The sequence below is a fragment of the Seriola dumerili genome, unplaced genomic scaffold, assembly GCF_002260705.1.
Source record: "Seriola dumerili isolate Sdu_G_001 unplaced genomic scaffold, Sdu_1.0 BDQW01001323.1, whole genome shotgun sequence".
NCBI lineage: Eukaryota > Metazoa > Chordata > Actinopteri > Carangiformes > Carangidae > Seriola > Seriola dumerili.
Genome location: NW_019175578.1, coordinates 84,208 through 106,787, shown reverse-complemented (window position 1 = coordinate 106,787; position 22,580 = coordinate 84,208). Strand labels below are relative to the sequence as shown.

General features: G+C 44.2%; 2 protein-coding genes across 8 annotated transcripts in view; one reads left to right on the top strand and one right to left on the bottom strand.

Moving 5' to 3' along the window:
• Positions 1–197: 197 nt before the first annotated feature.
• On the top strand, positions 198–6,767 carry zbtb11 (zinc finger and BTB domain containing 11). 2 transcript variants are annotated; one of them, XM_022767985.1, is made up of 10 exons: positions 198–695; positions 1,474–1,724; positions 1,832–2,063; positions 2,224–3,164; positions 3,250–3,570; positions 3,657–4,071; positions 5,043–5,160; positions 5,241–5,399; positions 5,482–5,657; positions 5,777–6,767. In XM_022767985.1, exons 1-10 carry the CDS (start codon positions 386–388, stop codon positions 6,316–6,318), a joined length of 3,465 nt encoding a protein of 1,154 aa, XP_022623706.1. In that variant the 5' UTR covers positions 198–385; the 3' UTR covers positions 6,319–6,767. The 2 variants fall into 2 exon arrangements, with proteins under 2 accessions (XP_022623706.1, XP_022623705.1); XM_022767984.1 differs by having other exon boundaries at positions 2,143–3,164.
• A 1,143-nt stretch (positions 6,768–7,910) lies between these two features.
• The window catches only part of tp63 (tumor protein p63), a 34,020-nt gene continuing 19,350 nt past the window's right edge, over positions 7,911–22,580 (bottom strand). For 2 of the 6 annotated variants that reach the window (XM_022767954.1, XM_022767949.1), the window contains 10 exons: positions 16,468–16,654; positions 16,252–16,367; positions 15,463–15,572; positions 15,231–15,355; positions 14,914–14,996; positions 14,688–14,812; positions 11,881–12,026; positions 11,316–11,463; positions 9,990–10,083; positions 7,911–9,891 (listed from right to left, as the gene is read on the bottom strand). In XM_022767954.1, the coding sequence (XP_022623675.1) occupies positions 9,595–9,891; positions 9,990–10,083; positions 11,316–11,463; positions 11,881–12,026; positions 14,688–14,812; positions 14,914–14,996; positions 15,231–15,355; positions 15,463–15,572; positions 16,252–16,367; positions 16,468–16,654 (1,431 nt within the window). In that variant the 3' untranslated portion in view covers positions 7,911–9,594. Of the gene's footprint in view, positions 9,892–9,989; positions 10,084–11,315; positions 11,464–11,880; positions 12,027–12,524; positions 13,231–14,687; positions 14,813–14,913; positions 14,997–15,218; positions 15,356–15,462; positions 15,573–16,251; positions 16,368–16,467; positions 16,655–22,580 lie in introns of those variants that run through there. The other 4 variants (XM_022767948.1, XM_022767950.1, XM_022767951.1 and 1 more) reach the window with 3 other exon arrangements.

Sequence of the window (22,580 nt, the reverse complement as noted above, 5' to 3'; positions counted from 1 at the left end):
GGTGAAACTCAAATAATAACTATTAAATGAATCAATAACTGAAAAATAAAAGGACTGAAAGAAGAAATGAGTAAACTGTGGTGTTATAAATTTGGACGCGGCGCCATCTTGTGGTGGATAATTATCAGTGTGTGCTTCCGCCATTGTTTACGTAATATCCGGTTGTGCAGCAGCCATTTTGTCTGTTCGGGCAAGTCTACCCTGACGGTTGCGAACTGCAGTTCCACCTTTGGAAACATTTTGAAATGTTATTGTGGCATTTCTAATTCATGTGATCTCCCACCTGAACGGCGTATAAAATCTGTATCTCGATTTTACACGTCCGAGGAGGACCTTCCTCTTCGAGAGAAATCCCTAATTGTGAAAAACGCGGGTCGGCTGAGACATGTCGTGTGAAGAAAGCTACTTGGCCATCATTCGCTATCTGACTGATGAACGGGAGCCATATGCGCCGGGGACGCCCGGTAACACCAAGAGAAAAATACGCAAAGCGGCCACTTGCTACGTCGTGAGGAACGGGACTTTGTTTTACCAGCGTCGACTGAAGGGGCAGAATGATTTCACGGAGCTGGAGGTGGTGCTGCAGGACGGCCGGAGGAAGGAACTTATCAGCGAGGCGCACATTATGGAAGGAGGGGAGCACCTCAATCAGCAACTCACCTGGGAGTTCATCTCTCAGAAGTACTGGTGGAGAGGTAAGACACTGAGCCTCGGCATTGTGGCTAGGTGGAGGCAGTCACCGAAATCAGTCGGAGAACCGATGTAAACATGAGTCTGCAACATAACACACACGAACACCACCCGTCTCCACCTCGCACAGCTGCTCTCTGTCTCCATCTAGTGGTTAGTTCAAGTGTTTTGTGGTCATCTGTAATCCGAGCAGTATTGAGAATTCATTTTAAGAACGTATAAAGACGAGGAGACGTTGTTATTTAAATAACATCGGAAAACTACATGATTGCACGTGAATGCACCATTTACACTTTTCAAACGGTCTTTGTTCCCGAGCAAAAATTTGACAGGAAGAAAAATGCACAAAGGGCAATTATATTATCATTTAAAGCAATCAAATCCACTGGTTTCAGCGCCTCAAATGTGAATATATTCATGTTTTCTTTGTCTTCTATGATAGTAGATTTAATATCTTTGTAGTTTGTGTAAATCAGACAAAACAAGCAATTTGTTAACTTGGGTTTTGGGGCGTTTTGATGGGCATTTTATGCTGTTTTCTAATATCTTATAGATAAAATAATTAACTAACTAATAATTTCGAAATAGAAATAATTGTTAGTTAAAGCCCCACTAAGATTTAGCCTACCTATATTGATATAAATAGGGTGGACAAAATCTTGAAAAACTTCCCAATGTAATGCATTATAATTAAACAACAGCACCACAAAAGCCTCTCAAAACAGGAAACAGGATGGCTGGTTGTCGGCAGTGAGTGATTTGTCCCCTCTCTGACGCCCTCAGGTATCCTGAAGAATGTGAAAGACCACATCAGAGAGTGTGGTCAGTGTCAGAGCCGGCGCAGTGCTGATGACGGCTCTGGACCGCGACTCTTTTCCCGGCCAGGCAGACGCAAGGCGGCTGCCAATGTGAATGATGAGGAAGAAGAGGAAGAAGAGGAAGAGGAGGGAGATGATAGTTTGTTTTCCACTGACTCATCCTCCCATCTGAGATCCAAGTTGGCAAAGACGATGCCCAAGCATGAACTGGTCTTTGTGAGTCTCAGAAATGTCATTTCAGTCCTTACAACCACAACAGTGCGATACTGACTGACCTGCAGTTGAGTGTTTTGTTGATGGAGTCTTGTGTGCGATCTTTCCAGGTGGACAGCAAGGGCGAGGTGAATCAGTTCCTGCCCAAACACAGCCAAACCATGTTGGACAAACTCAACCAGCAGCGTCTCAGCAATCACTTCTGTGACATCACGCTGCTGATTGAAGGAGAGGAGTACCGAGCTCACAAGGCCGTGTTGGCAGCGTGCAGCGAATACTTCAACGAGCTCTTCTTTGAGAAGGGAGCTGTGTCCACACACGAAGCCGTGGTCGACCTCTCTGGTGAGCGTCAGTTTGTTCATTTCTCTGCTGAACGCTCTGCTCATTGTCTCAGTTTTAACCTTCAGTCTTCTCCCTCCAGGTTTCACCAAAGCTAGCTTCCTCCCGCTGCTGGACTTTGCCTACACTTCCATGCTTACCTTTAATTTCTGCATTATGGCAGATATCGCCAACCTTGCCCGGCATTTGCTGATGACAGAGGTGTTGCAGATTTGTGAGTCTGTGCATAAGCAGGTGGAGGAACAGAAGCTGACGGTGTATCAAAGAGGAGACGTGCACACCGTGGTGTCCAGTCAGTCGGCTTCTCAGGAGGGCTCAAAGGACGAGTCTGCTGCGTACATGGTGACCATACAGAGTGACGGCAGGGCGTTGGTCACACAGAGCGGTGTGGCTACTGTAACAGGCGAGCCTTTGGCTTTTGTTGAACCCTCCAAAGAGACCTTCATCCAGCAGCCGATGACAGTTGTTGCTGACGCTGTCGAGGGAGACAGAGTGCATGATGGGGAGGCCGGTCAGGATGAAGCCGTGGCTCTGCTCGCTCACAGCGGACAGGCCGAGCCAGGAGAGACTGTCACTCTTATCTCACACAGTGCAGAAGGAATGGAGGGGGAGACGATGACTGTGGTCACCCACAGCGGACAGGCCGGGGCCAGCGAGTCCCTCGCTGTGGTGTCAGCCTGCCTGGCGATGGAGCAGCCACAGGTCGCTGAAGCAGGAGCCTTTGTTATTAACGTGGACCCTGACAAAGTGACGTCATCAGAGGTCATCAAACTCGCATCTGTAGCTGCCGCTGAAGCAGCAGCAGCAGCAGCGCCTCAGGAGAAGGTGGAATCAGCACCTACACCACAGAAACGCAAACGAGGACGTCCAGCCAAGGTGAAGAAGGAGGTGGAGGTAGAGGAGTTTGCACCACTGGAGGAGGAGGATCCCTCTGCTGACGAAGGTCAGGCAGACAAGCACGAGATGATGTCAGATGACCCCAACAAAAGACGACTCCGGCAGCGCTCCATCGCTGAGGGCGGTTATGCTCGGCTTCATATGGGGCTGGAGGAGGAAGAGGAGGGGAAGAAAAGTTCAACCCCACCACGAGCCACCACCCCTAAGGTACATCATTATATTGCAATTGACATTTTTCCATCACATTTTGTTAAGAGTGAAAAATTGTTCAAATTGATAAATATCTTTTTAGCTGGCTCCGAGGCCTGGGAAGAGGGGAAGACCACCAAAGCAGCCAGTGGAGAATCAGGTTGAAGGACCGTCTGTGTCTGAATCTGGAGCTGAACCAGAGGCCGGCGCCGTGGAGGGAACGGCAGCCGGAGAGCTCAACGCAGAGGAGGCTGCGACGAAGGCGGCAGAGCCAGAGACCGGAACCAGCCAGGATAAACCCCCAGCAGAGAGCGCCGTGGATGGAGAGCACACGTGCTCCGAGTGCGGCATGTCCTTCCAAAGACGCTACTCCCTCATCATGCACACGCTAAAACACGAGAAGGCTCGCGGATACAAGTGCAGTGTAAGTATATGTGCTGGTCAGCATGTCACGTTTCACTGGTAATGTTCACAGCAGGTTCTCACCATGATGTTCCTGTGTCCTCGTAGCTGTGTAGTAAGGAGTTCCAGTACGCCACCTCGCTCCGCGCCCACCTGGCCCGACACAAGCAGCTCAGCAGCCAGCGAGCGCCCATCGCCAAATCCTCGGTCGAGCAGGGCTCCGAGGGGAAGGTGCACAGCAGTTTGGATGACAAGACTTCATTGCCTCACACCAAGAGAGAATTCGTGTGCGACATCTGCGGGAAGACCTTACCGAAGCTGTACTCCCTGCGGATCCACATGCTGAATCACACGGGCGTGCGTCCTCACTCCTGTAAGGTCTGCGGCAAGACGTTCGCCCACAAGCACAGCCTGAAGATGCACCGGGCGCTGCACGACGTCACCAAACAGTTCCAGTGCGAGTTCTGTAAGAAGTCGTTCGTGAGCAAGAGGAGCATGGAGGAGCACACCAGCCTCCACACAGGTCCGTACACACTGTTCTCACACATTAGCAAACAGTTACACCAACGCCACTGAAAGTTCTCGTTTCTGATTGGCTGGTGGTTTAATAATATGTCTGTTCTTGTAGGTCAAGTTGTAAAAATTTCTCTTTCCTGATTTCAAAGAGGAATATTATTTAGGGATATTAATGACTGTTATTTTAACGGCAGAAGTTCCCAGAGTCTGAGGCAGAGAAACACATGAATGTTATTGTTCCACACATTTTTCATGTAGGATCTCGACGAGAAGGTAGTTTTGGTTTTTATTTGTCTGGAGCTTTGAGATTTCCAGCACAGTGGAGGTGAATTGGAATATGTTTGTTTTGCTCACAGCATTCAAACGAACGACATGAAACTTTCAGCAGGAAATGTGCCGTCACTTATCCAGAGCAACAGCTTCTGCAGAGAGACGTTACATTTCAAAGCTGTGACCATTTAAAAAAAAAAAACTTCCATCCCTCTCCTTTGTATCGTGGAAGAAGTTCAGAGCTCGTGATCTGAAAACAGATGAAGCTGAAACTCTTTACACGGCTGGATGAAAGCAAAAATAATCGTCACAGTCACTTTAGTAGCTTTTTTTTTTTTCTGGATCCTTCAACCAAAGTACATTTCTTCTGTGAATCATTTCACTTTGTTCTCATGAAACATAACTCAACGCTGTGAGATAAAGCTGGTGTCTGGACCTTGACAAAGGTTTATTTGCTCCTGATGATACTTTCAAAGTAAAAACAAAAGCTTGAAAGTGCAACAATGCCTTTGTCCTTAAGAGTAACTACTGTTCTCCTGCTTTTTTGTTTTTTTCCAAGACTGAACTTTAACGCTGAAGTGATGAACGTTTTTATATAATTTACGTGAACTGAGCCTTTAAATTCCAAGCGAACGGCTCAGATAGGAGCATAAATTAAACCAATAACATGAAGCTGTTTTCCCTGTTCACCATAAACTACATGCACAGGTGAATCAAAGTACCTCTGCAACACGTGTGGAGCAACTTTCCATCGAGCCTCGGCTCTGAGCAAACACCTGAAGAAGCACCAGCCCAAACCCGACGTCCGTCCATACGCCTGCGCTCAGTGAGTAACCGCTCAGTCTTCACAGGAACCGAGCTGAGCTTTAAATATGTTTTACTCACTCCACTTCATCCCTCCTGCAGCTGCGATAAGAGGTTCTATGAAGCAAAAGATCTCCAGCAGCACATGAATAAACACATGGGCCTGAAGCCCTTCCAGTGCCAGGTGTGTGGGAAGTGCTACAGCTGGAAGAAGGACTGGTACTCCCACGTCAAGTCCCACAGCGTGGCCGAGCCCTTTAAGTAAGTCTCTCAGTCCTGACGTACCACATTCTGCTGGCGTCAACACGGCGGCATGTTAAACGTGTGGATGTGTCTTGCTCAGGTGTAACGTGTGCGGGAAGGAGTTCTTTGAGAAGGCTCTGTTCAGGAGACACGTTAAAAAGGCCACGCACGGGAAGAAAGGCCGAGTCAAGCAGAACCTGGAGAGGGAGTGTGAGCAGTGTGGCAGGAAGTTCACTCAGCTCCGAGAGTATCGACGCCACATCAACAACCACCAGGGTGAGAGTCTGACTTTGTGTGTGTGTGTGTGTGTGTGTGTGTGTGTGTGTGTGAGAGGATCGTTCATATGACTTTGTTTTTACGGTGCTGATGGTTTTTTTTTCGTCCCCTCTCTTCAGGAGTGAAGCCATTTGAGTGTCTGACTTGTGGCGTTGCCTGGGCCGACGCCCGCTCTCTCAAGCGCCACGTCCGCACGCACACGGGGGAGCGGCCGTACGTGTGCCCCATGTGCCAGGAGGCCCACATCGATGCACGCACTCTGCGTAAACACATGGCCAAGTACCACAGCGACAACCTCCCCGGCAAGATCATGCTGGAGAAAGACACCCTCCAGTTCCACAACCAGGGCACCCAGGTGGAGCACGCCGTCAGCATCCTGGCGTCCGACCTGCCTCCTGAGCTCCGCCCCGCCCAGCAGCCGCCCTCAGAGGAGATAGAGACGGTGCTGATCACGGAGGAGACGGTGGAGGCTGTGGAGGCCGTGCAGGCTGTGCAGGCTGTGACCGACGGCTCCGTGGCCACGCTCTCAGATCAGGGCATCATGCAGGTGGTGAACTACGTCCTGGCCCAGCAGGCCCTCACAGGCGGGAAACTGGAGGAAGCGCCCGAGGTGATCCAGACCATGGAGGTGGAGGTGGCTCACGTGGCCGAAGTCGAATAACCTCCCACGCAGACTGATCACGTTGTTTCTCTCAGTCTGTATAAAATGTAACAGAATGTAAAAAGATGCTTATTTTTCTGAAAATGTACATAATGTAAGTGAATGAGTATTTACTGTCTCTTCAGCCCAGAGCTGTGTGTGAGTGTGAGTGTGTGTGTGTGTGTGTGTTTGTGTGTGCACGCACACACTCACATTTCTATGTTGTGTGTAAATAGCCTAGATATACATTAGCGGCCTACAGTAACAAGAATAACTGATAAGTTACACGTCTGTTAAATTTGGTGCTCAGGAGAAATAAAGGTAGAAGGAAGAGTCAACATGTTTCATCTCGTCACGTCTCCGGCCTGTAAGAGACTTCACTGTAGCAAACGTCCGATGCCTCAGTCATCACGGCTGTGGGCTCATTTACGCCCCCTAGTGTCAGCTTGAAGGATCAGCAAATAAAAGAAAAAAATGCCTACATTAATTATTTGTTCTCTGTTGTTGTCACCGTCACGTTTTGTGTTTGCAGGAACTTTCCTTTGCACTAGATATTTTATATTTAAGGGACATCACACGAGAGGAAGTGATGATGTACTGAAAATCAGCACGGCTGTGATTCGGTCCTGAGATAGTGAGTACAACTGCTATTCAGTACATCACTCCGTCTCGTGTGAAGCTGCTTTTCTACAACAGTTGTACGACCGCCATATTAGTTAAATAAGCAACAACGGATTATGATTTGTTTGTTTATTTTATCATTTATTTGGCAACGCAGACACAAATTGTTACGCAACTGGACTGTTGCTAAGCAACGCATTTACATTTTCCTAAACCTAGTGCACACTAGCTGACCTTTCTCTACACGTTACCTCAGTTGTGCGCTGAAGTATCCAGGTTTCTTACCTTCATCCTCTTCTGACGAGCAGACATCATTTAATTCAAACGTTATTTCTGGAAATATTTTCATTTTTGCAAAGTTTGTCACAATCTAACGTTGATGACGACCGTTAATGTAACGCTGATTGGCACACCTGTGAAGCGGAGTGATACATGTAGTGAAAAGTCCCAGTGCTCTTGTACTCTATATACTCATGGAATGCCTCTCGTCCAATCAAATTACTTGTTGTCGGAACTAACTGTTGTATAACTGTCTTTCTCTCCACCGGTAACCTGCACACCGCAGTGTGTGTGTGTGTGTGTGTGTGTGTGTGTGTGTGTGTGTGTGTATATATGTGTATATATATATATATATATACGAGCGCTGTATACATATATATATATATATATATATATATATATATACACAGCCTTTAATGTTCACCCAACAGATTAAGTAACCTTAATCAAATTAATAAATTGATGAATAGTTACATACATGAATCGTAAGACTCTATAATAATTCCAGTGTTCATTGAAAATGTATTCCCGATCAGTTATGGGCTAGCAGTTAAACACCGATAACAGTTATGAATTATGTTAATAATTTTAGACAGTTTGTTTATTTATTTATTTATTTAGCTTAGCTCTCCTTAAATTAACTGCTGCAACCAGCACGTTTGTTCAAAACGCGCAACCTTTACTTTGAAGACGAGCTGCTTCTGTTTCCGGCTCTCAACCTCCTTGTTCAATTTTTTATTGTCTAAGTTGGATAATGGGACAAACTGACGGTTTGGTGCGCTGAATTGAATCGCACATCTTCATTCAGTGGGAAATTAACACACACAAAGCGTTAACAGTGTTTATGCAGCATCGGCTAATGAAGAACGAGCTCACAAACATCAACATACATTTACACTCAGCACAAACAGGACAATGAAATTAGGCAATACCCCTTAAACTGGCATTTTTCATTATACAAACGTGAACAACTGCAGAAGAATTATACTTCATGCATGAACCCACTGTGATTATTTCTTACTTGTTATTAGGTCTGTCAGTAATCTCTGTAATGAAATGCAGGGTTTTGTTGTCTGTGGCTGTTTCACCAGTTCGACCTCAGTGTTTGTAAAATAAAACGAGTTAATATTTCAATGAAGCCACACTCTTAATAACTTGACACAAAGGAGCATTAACATGCAATACAGCAAGTATGGATATTTATTTCAAATTTATATCAAAATACCCTTGGTATATTGCAACATATTTACAACACATTGTACAAAAATATGAAAATGCAAATGTTTCTGCTTTCTAACAATGAGGACTACGGAGAGTGGGCTACGGATAATGCACAATACACACATACTGTTTGAACTGAATTAATACAAACATTGATCTCTTTGGTGCAGCACCAGGCAATATTCACATCAGTACGATTTGTTCCATGATGAAAATCATGCATTTTCTTTAGGGAGACTTTCAAAACAAAAAGAACTATACAAATTTATACACATTTATATCATAGGTTTTGGCCAGTTATCAAATGAAATAAACCTCTACCAAAACATGGTTCATGAATTAAAAAAAAAATACTTGTGCTAGGCATCCACTGCATGAGCTAAAACCTGCTCTTATAATGCAATCAACCACTTTCGCACAGCAGTAAAAGAACAAAAAAAAGACCAAAAAATAAACAAAACATCAGTCATTATATCTCTGTGCTGTAAAACACTGGGTAAAGAGCATTAGGTCTATATATGGCTACGTCAAATGAGTGAACATCTGTCACTTCAGCCAAATACTTCACAACCTGACACAAAAAGTTGATGCATTGGTCTCACAACAGACATTAAAAAAAAAAAAAAAAAGAAAAATATAGAAGTTACAGCAGAAAACAAATTGCCCATCAACTGACATAATACTTCTGACAGGAAATGTTTGAAATGTATACAATCAATGCTGACTTACGCCACAAATGAAAAACCATTGACTAACTTGTACAACCATAAAGGTGAAAACTTAGAAGTATTACAAACTAAAATACATGTTTGCTATGGCCCATAGTAGAAATACAAGCTCTAATAAGCCCTTTAATGCAAGTTTTGTTTCCAGTCATGCTTTAACATGGGAATGCATCATGAACACTTAACAAAACCCTTAAAGCAATCTTGAAATCCTCAGCATTTCTTAAGTGCTCTCAAGAAATTAGAACATAATAAAATGCACCTTTGCCCAACACCATTCATTTCTCTGCGATAATGAGAACCAGACAACAATGAAAATAAGTGCATTTCTATGTGAATATGTATTTTGTTCTCAGCAGTATTCGCACTAATACCAGGTTTTCGAATGAAATGTTCCAATGGCAGGCATGAAATGGGAAATGGCAACATTGAGAACAAGACAGAGGTCGTCTTACTCTCCCTCCTCCTTGATGCGCTGCTGTTTGTTGCGGCGAGAATCCAGGTCAAAGGAAAAGTCGGACCACTCGTCGCGTGGCGGGAAGGAGATGGTCTGGCGCAGGGTGAAGCGTACGGCGTCGATGACGCGCTCGCCTCGGGCCTCAGAGGCGCCCACGCTGACGCTGGAGGCTCCACTGGTGGTGCGCACTATGTGGGGAGGTGGGGAAAAATCCATGGCCTGACGGTGCTCCATGATGCCCTTCCAGATGATGTGCTGGAACTCTGCAGGGATCTTCAGCCTGGACAGGTCCTATTGGTCATTACACAGGGGAGCGTTAGTATTCGCAGGGGGAGCCACTCTTCTCTCTAACCCATCAAATGACTCGAGTTGGATAGGCAAGGGCTCACCTCCATGTTATAGTTCTCAATCTGGTAGATGTTGGTTAGGCCCTGTGCTGTGAAGTAGTCCAAGCAGCCTGAGCAGCCCAGCCGTATAAGGAAGCTGAGGGAGGAACAGAGGAGACCAGGTTTACAGGTGGAACTACCAGACTCCTGTTCATCTCATTAATGTTCATATTATATATTTTACAACACATACTGGCACTGGGTCTCCGCACTTATCAACAAATTCTACATTTGACTTTTAAGATGTGATTTAATACTGAACAAAGTTTTACTGGAAACATAAAGAAATCCTCTGGTGTCTAAATATTTAGCATATAAAGCAAAACTTATCATAGATTTAAGATTACATGGAGAAAGTTACTTTTGAGCATAACATGGGAACTAATTCTGGGATACTGCATTATTCTTTATTACTACATGTATTCTAAATGTGTTCTTTTAAGTTGAGGCAAATAATTTAATAAAATTCAAAAAAATACACACATATTTGTTGAATTCATTTAATAACTCTCAATGACTTGAAAATAATCACCAACTTTGTGAACATTTGATATCAAATAAATAAATGATATCAAATAATCATGAATAAATCAAAGTAAGAAAATATAAAGAACAGAATAGAGAACTCATTCTTATGAAATGTCTTGTAGTCGTTTTATGGTTAATTTTCATTAATTAAACCTTTTCAAGGTTTGTTTTTATTTCATAATGGCATTTTTCCCTCAAGTCTATGACAGTAGACTCGTCATCAGTGCCCGCCCCCTCTCATTTAGCAAGCTCAACAACTGCCAGCTAACGAGCTAGCTCCTGTTGGCTACAACAACCAAAGAGACGGACTCACAGTGTAGAACAAAGACGCCACTGAGTTAACTCATGCTAACTTTGGTAGCATGTGCAGCCTTCTTCAGCTAAATTAAAGGAGGTTAGTGATTGTGACTGTGTATTTTTTATTTACAGCAGCAGCTTCTCTGTTGTTACTCCTGCTAACAGGAGCTAACCGGCTAATTTTGGCAGCAGTTGTTGAGGTTGCTAAACAGGACAGTGACTGGTGACAACACCACTGTCAGGAAAAATGCCATTATGAAATAAAAACAGGGGAATTTAAAAAGTGTTTTACTAGAAAAATAAGAAAGAAATTAAGAATTATTATGATTTTTTTTCTATTTTACTTTATTCAGTCACATAATTATTGATTTTATGATGTCTCATGTGTTTATTTATTTAATATTAAACACGTTGGGCCTCCATATGTTTGAAAGTAAATCTACAATTTTCAAAATGAAAAAAAAAAAAAAAGGTTGATGTTTTCCACCGTGGTTAATGAGGTACCTGGAGATGCTGCTGTCCATGGGGTATGGAGGAGGGGGGGTACAGTGGGAGGAAGGCACCAGGGGTAGCTGTGGCTGCAGTGCATGTGTGGGGCTCAGTGAACTCATGTCAGCGTTCATGGGGATGTGAGTGCCCATCATGGGAGTCACTGCAGAGACAAAAGGAGCTACCGTGAGCTTTCTTATACTCCTCTGGGATTTCCAGATTATGTAACGTCAACTTAAACATGTTTTTGGAGGGGGAGGGGGGCGCATGCAGAGGTTACTGTCGACATGACACATAGTGCATCATAACAGGTCCGGCGGGACAGTCTCGCAGAGATCACATTCTTTTTTGAGGGGGAAGCTTTCTGATGGGCTGTGTGTGTGTGTGTGTGTGTGTGTGTATGTGTGTGTGTGTGTATGTGTGTGTGGGAGAGGGGGGGGGTTTGTTCAGATCCCCTCCTGCCTGCCCGGACACGCTGTTCTTACACGGATACAATATGCCCCAGAGGGACGGGCCGACTGGAGGGGTAGGGGCGTACGGCCTGAGACAGACAGGAAGAGAAACAAAGGGCCACACTTACTGTCAGTCAGGCCTCCAGACATGCTGGATGGGGTGAGTGTGTTACGCTGCTGGGGGTTGATGAGCTGGCTGACAGAGGGCAGCTTGTTGACTTTTCCGTGAGTTGGGGAGCTGGAGCCGTAGGAGGGCTGAGACGGCATCGAGGTCCTGGGGCAGGAGAGACGGGGTTACAGGTCATTACTACCATCATCTTTCAACATCGCTCAGCTTTGTGAACCGGCCCGGTCTGTGTCGGCCTTTCATGTTAAACATAAATGAGACTTTCATTAAAAAGTCGTTGGTTCTGAACATAACTGATAAGAGACTATTACAGTAATTAACTGTCAGTTCTGAGGGTTTCCTCTTAACGCTGACCACACGTTTCTTTAATGAAATGGCAGAGCAGTAAAAGGACAGAGTTCAAGCAAAAAGAAAAAAAAAAAAGCCATTTATTATAATCTGACAGACAAAAGTGCAGCAGCCAAAAAAATAACAAAAAAGATCTGTTTCAAACAGAATGGTGACAGAGTCAAATGCTCACATCTCTACATGACAAAGTGAACACCTGCAGTTTCTATTAAAAGACATTTTATTGAGGAAAGTTAAAAACAAACACACAAACTGTCCTGCAGTGGCTTTATAAAACATGACCAGCATTAGCAAAAAGTTCTCTCAATAATAAAGTCTCTTCCCCCCAAAAGTCCCACAAGATAGATTCTGTGAGTCCAGCTCTCATGATGATGCAAAGGCGAAACACATTCAGTTGAACAAGCTCTTCATGTAGAAAAACAAACATTGAAGCTTGGTTCCTGGCCAACGTCAGCCAGAACAAAAGGCTGAACGTTTCACAAACAGACTCTATGCTACAGATACATGATAAAACAGGGATGACCTGAACAAAGTGAGGACGTCATCACAATAGGCAACCTCAAAAATATCATTTCGATGGACAAAAATAATGCATGCAAAAATTATAATCTATGAATTTCAAGAAAAACTTCAGCAGAGCCAGTAGATAAACAAAGAACAACTTTGTCCAGCATGTAGGGCTACAACCTACACGCTGTCTATAGTTTGCACAATCTCTGAACAGGAGAAGAGCTTCTCCGTGATTTTGCAGCAGCAGCAACAGATCTTAGAAACAGAGCGTTTCAGTGTCACATCCTCAGTGCAGAATCCCAGGAAAGGCAGAAAGTTAGGAGATCAGAAAAATCAAAGTTGATAAAAAGGAGACAGAGAGGAGGTCCGTGTATCGAAGGAGGAGGAGGAGGAGGAGGAGGAATGTGGGGCAGAGTTTCAGGAGGAGCTGCAGCGCCGCCTCTGCTCTCCTGCAGGTTCCAGGAGCTGGCTACCGAGACGGGTTTTTATCAGACTGCAGGGGAGGAACCAGAAAGAAGAGAGAGAGAGGAGAAATAAGGGCTCACTGATGGAGGAGGAGAGAGGACTGACCCCAGAGAGGCCCAGAGGTTGAGAAAAGCAGCTCAATAAATGTTACAGGAAGAAAAACAACAGTGATGGAGAGAGATACACACACAAGGAACTGTGTGTGACAGACAGCTGGAATTTAACACTACGTCAATGTTCTGCACTAACACCACTGTCCAGAAGATGGCAGTATGCAGACACAGATCACAGCAGTTCAGTACTGGAATGTGCAGTGATATTATAGCAGTGGGAGGAAAGAAAAGGTCTGAAACATTCACTGTTGACAGAACCTTTTATTTCAAAAGCTGTGAGGGAAACATTGGAGGAGTTAGAAATTACAGGAGAGAGTGACACGCTCTGTTGGCTGAGAGGATCTTACAAAGAAAAACAGGGAAAACATGCAAAATAACCAAACACAAATATCTCAAAACAAATCCACTAAAATCTGAAATGAATCTTTATTTTGTTAAAGGTCTGTCTAGTGATTGATTATTGGTGACATTTATAAAACGACCAATATTTTAGTGCCTGTCACAAAGCAACAGGTAGCCAGTAACAACAACAACAACAAAGTCAAAAACAGCAAATGCTCGCACTATCTCACTGTGAGGCTGTCTGCCAGTCTCTTAATGGGAAATTATAACATAAGCAATAATTATCATCACAGGGCTGTCAAACTATCACTTACACCCATCTCTTCTTTTTAGCTTATAGTGAAATGGGCGTGGACGAGAAAAAGTTGGAGTCTGAGAAAGTTTTAATTATGCTGAAGTGAATAGATGAGGCTAAGGCACGGATTTTGTTGGGTGCTGTTGTGCAAACCTGGCAGAGCACCCAAAGGCGTTACCACGAATCTTTGGAAGCTTCTCCTTAACAAAGCATAGCCAGGTACATTTGTCACGATTCATCAGCTTTGGCTCATATCCCATGAGAGAGCGGAGAGGGGAAAAAAAAAAAACAGCTCTACTTGATGCAAGGCTCACCCTCTAAAGTCGGCAGCACTGAGCAAATTCTAGGTAAATTCTCAGCTGCCGGGAAACACTGAACAACATCCATTTTAGAGAAACTATCATCAGCTTTTACTCCCTCGCTGCGATGCTTCAGTGAAAGCAATAAATAGAATCAAGAAATCTCATGCATAGCCTTTATCAGTGCAATCCACTTTTGCAGCTACAAGTCAGTCATGGTTAGTCAGTTAAATCGCTGCAGTTTATTCAAAAGAAAAACAATTTTGATCCAAAATAAAAGCTTCAGTGCAAACAAACAAGCAATGTAGTCACAGCACAAGGGAACAAGCCCACTTGAATTTTAAGGGTGAACCTTGCAAGTAATGTAGGTCTGTCTTTCATATTGTGCTTGAGAACAAAAGCATTAACTTTATTAAAAATCTCTACTGGTACTCACTGTTTCTGAAGTAGATTTTGCTGCTGCTGCCGGTATGATTCTATGGTATGTTGCGGAAGAAACTGCATGAGTTCCAGAGACTCTTTGATTTTTACCAAAATCTCATAAATTTCACGACCTTTGATCTAGAAAGACAAAAAGAAAAGACGGCGGTCAGTAAGCAGGGCAAGACACGCTCACTCAGAACAATGTTTTAAAGCAGCTCCATCCGCAAAATGACACTTACAGGCAAACAAAAAACCTCCTCATCTGTAGATCTTCTCTTCTTGATAGTGGACATCTGGATGCCATGGGAAACCTGGCGGAAGGCTGAAAAGAGGAGAGAAACACGTGAGCACAACGGCCATGTGCTGAGGAGTTAGCCTAAGCCAGAGCAGGAGGAAAACGAGCGAGGGAAAGTAGCAGAGAGATTGGCAGCATTCACTAAGCACCGAGTGTTAGCGAGTGCAGCGGTTGAGGGTCCTCGACACTGGCAGCATGTCAGGTAAGACCAAAGCTCGTCAGCCCATCACCAGCCCCACCGCTACTTACGGCGTTTCGTACCCTCACTGCTCTTTGTGGCGTCCGTTACGTGCTGCTTGCGGATGCTGTCCTCATCCGCCTTGCGGTCTCTGCCCGGGCAGGCGCAGATCCTGGCCTCGAAGCACCGGCGGCCTAATACCTGACCACTGGGAGAAGACAGGGACACACACCAGGCAGAACCTCGGTCACAAACAATCCACTGGCAACTACTGAGGATGAGGAAGATGATGATGATGATGATAGCGTCTCTTACTCTCTGGTTTCCAGAGTGACGATGATGAGAATCGGGCGTCTGTTCATTCCACCCACGCAGCTCGAGTTGCACATGAAGTTGTACAAGATTGTGGTGAATTCTGTCCCCACCTGAGGAGGCGAGCGAATGAAGGTGAGTGACAACGCTCGGCGACACGGACGAAAAACAGGTAGAAGAAACAAACTGGTTTGTAAAAGCCCCATTATTATTAACCTGGTCAGATCTTCAATAAAGAGGTTTTTTCCTGCAGAAATCTACCTGTTTTAACCCCGTTAAGTTACAACTGCATTACAATGGTTGCATTTTTCTTTTGCTTTTTGGCTCTTGTCTTTCATGACATATATAACATATACATAGGCCTATGATTTCAGGTGTTCATTTCAGGGTTCAGGGTCCTTCCTGATAGCTGTCACAGTTTATTAGCTTCTAACACGCTGCCTTCTAAAGAGGAGTTCAAGCTTTAAAGGATATTTGAACTACAATTAAATGAGATCATATTAATCAGCTGATGCAACTTGGCTTTTAATGTTATGTCATAACTTCCCTTATGATCTACAGAATGGGTTTAAAATAGCAGCAAAATATAATAAAATATAGCAGAAAAATAACTGCTGGACAGAGGCCGGCATGGAGATGAACTAGTTTTGTACTGAGGTGTTTTTGGGGGCAGCAGTTGCAGCGTGTCAGGACTGAGCAGCTGGACACGAGAGTCTGTCGCGGCTCTATCTGTCAGAGTCACAGTGAGGTGGTGAGGTGTCGCTCACTGAGCAGGGATGATAGACAGCTCACCTGGGGAGGTTCGTAAGGCACTAATACGCTCTGTCTTCCAGTGATGGAGTCCTCCACATACTGGGCATGGTTGTTTCCCTCCACGCGGATCAGATGGCTGGGAGGAGCGATCTGACCTGTAAAGCAACACGAGTCACGTCATTAAATGTGGAAAAACGATTACTGAAGTGAAACATGAGTGAGAGTACATTCTTTAAATTAATCAAAGGAACTGACCGTCATTGAACTCGCGGCTGAGCTCGTGGTTGGGGCAGCGTTTCACCACTTCGGTCACGTGTTCGGCTTTCTTGTAAACAGGCATGGCTCTGATAACAGCACCCTGTGGGGGGGTGGTCAGGACTTTGATCTGAATGGGACATGTCTTGGCAATCTGGCAGTATAACTTCTTCAGGTCTGTTGAATACTGGAAAATAGAAAAAAAAAACCAGACAAAAGACAAAAAGTTTAGACTGTGCAGATAAACTGAAAAAGGGAAAAAATATTTGCATAAATATTATTCATGAGGCCTAAATTTTAAAAGCACAAATCGATCTGCCTAACACCTGTTGTCTGAGCCGGGCACTTCTGGTTTCCCCTGAAGCAAAAGGGGGTTAAAGACAAGACTGTGATTATGACCTACTTAAATAAACACACACACACACACACACACATTTTGGTTCTAAGAGTGTGTATTGGGCAACCTCAAAGATGTCTCACGGACAGCCTGTGGGACTTCCGAGGAGCGCCATAAAATGGACCCCTCCAGCAGCAATTAAACTGGGCCTGGCTTTCATCTTCAAGGGAGGAGTGCTCTGCTAAAGCATATGATGGCCACTCATCATACAGAACAGGGCTTCTTAAGAGGCTGGCATGCTAACGCTGCATAAGGTGGAGTGCGCTTTTTCTTGTGGGATACGAAGAAAATGGCTCATTTTAGCTCTTTAGCACAGGAGTGAAGGACTAATCACAGGAGTCTGATCCATCTGGTGCCAAAATGTGATGGTTGCTCTCGCACGCTGGCTCACATTCAAGTTTGTAAGCCAAGAGTCATGAATAATGGATGTATGTTGATCCCTGGCACAGTTAGAATTGATAACCAGTAAGCCATCAGAAAGACTGAATTGTTACTAATAGGCAGAACCCAACTGTGTAAACAAACCATTCAAATCACTGCTGTGTAAGCAGAGCCTTAAATCCTCTGTGTGCAGAAGACAGTGGGTGGGGGTGGACGGTGGAGGGGAAAATTTTCCCTGTCAGGTTCATTTCTGAGAGAAGAAAAGTGAACATTGTGAAAACCGCTTGGGGTTGTGTTCGAGAACAATGCAACACAAAATTCCACCTCTATTAAGTTTGGTTCCAAAGAAAAGGAGCTCATTCCAGTACCTGTCTGCGCTGACTTTAAATATTACACAAGCTTGGCACAGACATTTTCTACTCTGCTCCCCAGGCACAACCTTTCCTTTCATCAGGACAAACCCAAAACAGTACCTTCTCGTCTCTCCTTCCCATAAACCCGCTCACAAACTACACACATTACTGCTGCGCAGAGCTGGGATCCACTAATACAGGCAGGTTAATAATAATAACCCAAATTCTCAGCTTCGTTCCTTTCCTCAAGTGACCTCATTATAGACTGTACATGCACAGGACGGCCTGACAACTCTACATAGTGCTACTGATAGAAAACTTGTAAATAAAATAAAATCTGCATCAAGTGTTTTGATTTGCAATCTGTGCATAAATACATGTAGTTAACATGATATACTGAGTGATGAGCACAGTTCAAGCTCTGGGACATGTATGTCAACACGAGGAGTGAGGTAAAAAAAATCAAAGCAGCTTTCCAAAAGGTCTTCTTAGAAAAAAAAGAAAAGAAAAAAAGTCTAGGATGAATGTTTGTAGTTGTCCCGTTGCTCCCAACCTGATACTCCCCGTACGCCTCTGTCAGTCAGCTAAATGAGGTGGAGAGGCCAAGCAGAGAGACGCAGGGAACGAGCAAAAGAGAAAGAGAGAGCAGAAGATTATGAAGCAAAGAGAAAGAGAGAAGTGCAGCGTAAAGGGTCAGTATGTAGTCTTCTGAATAATTACAGGGTGCTGGTTTTGTGTAGCTCAAGGCAAAAACAACACAACTCCAAAAACCAAGATCTAATCAGAGATGTTAAAGGCAGAAAACCAAAGTTTGTGTAGATCATATCCTACTGTCTAACACACACACACACACACACGCACACATGCACACACACATGCACACACACAGGCACACACACATACAAAGAGAACCATCCCAGCCCTGAAGCTACAATCTTTGAGCACACAACTATGTGCTGCTGGTGCTGTGTTTGCTCAGCAGTGAGAGCAGGAGCTGCTGCTGATTGTTGAAAGCAGCGCCCGGCTAAAGCTAACACTGTTCAGGGTGGAGGACACCCGGTTGACTGATGGGATTCAGTGCCTCACACAGGGTGCGGTGCTCAGGTGTTAACATGTAATTATGAGTCTTTCATTGGTCACAATGTGAATTACACAGCCAAGGCACACAGAGTGCACAATACAGAGCTGCTTAATCACAATCGTTTGAAAAGAAAATTTGTTTTAGTGTTTGCAAGAACCACGTGACACATTGTTCAACTGGCACATGAGGCAGTGAAGCTTTAAAAAATAATGAATGACCTGCAGGAGCTGTATTTACAAAACTGACATACTGCGACTGCTGCTGTGCACCTCTGCTGGACAAAACACATGAACAGAGGCTGGTTGCCTCTGCAGTTTGTGAACCGCTGTAATAATGAAAATATGTTCTTAAAATAATCTTACTGTGTGCAACATATAATTTGTCCTGATGCTTGTACAGTGCTGCATGCGTGCAATTACTTTCTAACACATGCAGCACTTGAACACACAAACACACACTTCCCGTGCAGCGCAGGTTGAGGCAGGCCCACAGCTGTGGCGTTCTTTTCTCCCTGACAGGCGCTGCGGGCGCATGCAGAAGTCAAGTCCTGACAAACATCAGGCCTTAAACAAGCACTGTTTGGCGCCTCTGGTCTTGTCTTCTTCATACCTGACATGTCATGTCATGCCTAGAGCTTCTCCCAAACCTGTTTAATTCAACAATAATGCAAAGGAGTTTTTCTCTCCTCCTGTTTTCTCTGAAACACAAGTAAAACGCCTACTTCCCAGGAGAAAATGAATATGTGGTAAATTAAAAGTTTGAGACGATAATCACCTCTCTCTAAAAAAGATGAATGTTACATTGTCGTCATCAGCTCCAATCATGACCACCCAATCTCAGTGACACCTGCCCCAAGGTAAACCTGTACACTGACATGTAGCATCATGTGTATGAAGCCAGTGTCTAATATGTATCTGTCACTCTTAAGCTTAGCCAATCAGACTCTTCTTCACCACTGCTCTAAATGACTGTAACTCCAGCCGAGGTCATTGGATTTGAAACTGAAAATAAAAACCAACAGGTGGAAAGATCTGAAGAAAAAAAAACCCTGATTCTCCGAATTTAAAATGCAGAGCAGCTAAAGTTCGTCATATACTATCATACTGTTTTCACTTAAAATGAAAAACTACACCTTCATCACTCGGAAACTACGCTTGTTCTACTTTTGCTTCAAGGAAGTGTTAGAGCTGCAAACAGGTTTGTGTTTTTCTAAAGTTCAGTAATCACACAACAATGACTTCTGCAAACTCAGTGAGGATTTGGATCCAAAATCAGGGTGCTCATCTTGTCTTCGTAACAGACGAATAGCTTTTTGTGTTTCTATAACCACAGCATGATCCTGTTTTCTGCAGAGGTAAATCACTGCAGCAGGTATCTGTATAAGGCAGTTTGTTAGGGGTAAAAAAAAAAAAATATCTTGTGATCTAAACTAAGAGAATGGGCTTTTCCACAACAATTATGGAGAAATCCCATAGCCCATATCATAAAAACCCTTTGACTCTGCCTTTTTAAAAAAATTTCCCTTCTACCTTTTCCCATCTGTAGCTTTCAGGGCTTGTCTCCCTGTGATGGGCGAGTCGTGACAAGCTTCTTGACACAAACAAGTCTCAGCCCCATCTCGTGAGGCGTGGGACGGGCCCGCAGATGTTCCAGGGGCAAGCTGTGTCTTGCTGCCTTTCGCTAGAACACTCTTCTCTTTGAGCATTCAAGGGCTCTCCTCCTCCTCCTCCGGCGCAATGTGAGATGCAACCATCAAGCTTAACTCTCTCAAAAAGACAGAGCCCACTCCAAGAGCACAGGGTTCAGGAAAGAGGCACACAGTATTTACACAAGTATTATCTACAGGCCCTCAATCCATTACTGTAATCCCCCCGAGCTCTATAGCGTCCCACTGATAGCCCAAACCATGACATTCCTCTCCTTTGACGACTATATGTGGTGGCAGTTAATACACACGGCAAACACAACCAATCTTTTGCCTCACAATAGTTGCATCAATTGCCAACAATGGCTGCCTCTTTGCGACACTCCATTAATTTAGTGAAGCAAAGAAGATGAAACATCTGTAAACTGTGCGCTCATCTGACCTGGCCGATTGTTTTTCTCCCAACTAAATGATAAAGGAGGGAACACCATGGAGACAGCAAGAGTGCCAACAAGGAAACTGTGTAGGAGCAGTTATGGGAAATGTTGACGTGTTGTACCTCTCTCTCTCTCTCTCTCTCTCTCTCTCTCTCTCTCCCTCTCTCTCTCTGTGTGTGTGTAACAGTCATCCTAGACAGGAAGAAGTTAAGGTGTGGGTTAAGGATTAGGTGTGTCTCCATAAGAACAGTCATCAAAAAGCACAGTACACAGTCCACTAAGTCCCGTGGAAGATCCCACAGGCCTTCAAAAGGGGGGCATTAGCAGATCTTTGCACAGAGCAAAGCTGTGGTGGTGACATCTTCAGTGGCTCTCTGCCATCAGTCCGTCAGTCCAGCAGTCGAGCTATCGGGTTGAGATTATGAGAGCTTTGGGAAAGATCTCCTGAGATCAGGTGAGGGAGCCTCCTTCAAGATGGGAACCAACACTGTAATCACTGTTCTTTAGAATAGCTGCTTCAGACCACGGGGGAAAATGACTCTCTATTGTGAAAGATCATCTGTGTCAGAAAACAACGCTCAGCGAGGCAAAATTCTGACAAATACTCTTTGGTAACTGAAAGCACTTTTGTAGTGACGTAAAGTGTCACTGGTGGATGACGCACTGACGTCTAACCTGGCCAATAAGTGAGAAAACAACTCTGAGATAGTATTAATGCTGTTTCACTGTTATTAGATTAATCATGTTTCATAAACATGAACAAAGGAAATATAGAAACCAGTAAACTAAGCGTCTGTGACCCAGACTAATTAACACAACAAACTAACTTCATAATAAATGGTCTATTATTCAGAGGTGCATTAACTTCATTTCATAATGATGCTTGCACAGTGAACTCCCTTCAGATGGTTCAATAGCTTCATAAAGATTAGGAGCAGCTCAGGAAAATGATACTGTTTATCATAGTTAACAGATATTTTCTCTTTATTTTTTTAATTTAATTCATTTTCACTTGTTTTTTTATCTTCAAAGAAGAGAAGAAGATGCACATCACTCAGTGCTGTGATAATAGGTAACAGATCACTACTTTTCCATATTAAGTCAGACCAATCAAACCAGTCTTGCATCATGTGTTATGACTGTGGGACACACAGTCTGTTGCACTAAAAGTGTCTGTGATGTGGATGTGTCCTGAACCAGTGTGGCTCAGGCTTTGGGGCGTGTCTCTCACAAACCACACTCTTAACAGCCTCACAGTTGCACATCAGACAAACACTTTTGTTTTTTGGACTGTGAAAATAAGAGGGATGAGTGAGGCAGTCTGGGAATTGGGTGAATGTCACAATCCCACACTTGGCGTGGCCAAGGACTAAGGTGAGATCGCAGAGCACTCCCTGAGTTCAGCCGGTTTAGGTGGAAGAAAGAGTGTATTAAAGTCGCTGCGTTGAGCTCAGCAGGTTTTTCAACAGTCCCTCTGGACGCATTTGACATAAATGACTTGTGTTACACAAACAATAGACCTTTTCAATGAACATTCCCAATGGAAATGTTGTCACCAAAGTTGCCACTTGACAATAATTCGCCATAATGCAGGTCCATTATGTAAAATGGCTGACATGTCACATGATGCTTCATAATTTTCACATCCTGATTCTGATTTGGTCAGCGACCCCTGTTGGCTGAAAGGCTCCACCCTGTCCCGTCTTTCTGATCAACAAATATCTCGAAAACAAAAAGTTGCACACGCAGGGACAAAATCCCGTCACCCACGTCGTCCGCCAGGGTGCATTAATGCACTGAAGTACCGGGGCTGTTACAG

Excerpts from the sequence above, each read along its gene's own strand:
- zbtb11 (XM_022767984.1), top strand. The coding sequence starts at position 386 with ATGTCGTGTGAAGAAAGCTACTTGGCCATCATTCGCTATCTGACTGAT. Across the intron at positions 2,064-2,142 it reads AGCCGTGGTCGACCTCTCTG|GTTTCACCAAAGCTAGCTTC; the intron begins GTGAGCGTCAGT and ends TTCTCCCTCCAG. Across the intron at positions 3,571-3,656 it reads CTCGCGGATACAAGTGCAGT|CTGTGTAGTAAGGAGTTCCA; the intron begins GTAAGTATATGT and ends GTGTCCTCGTAG.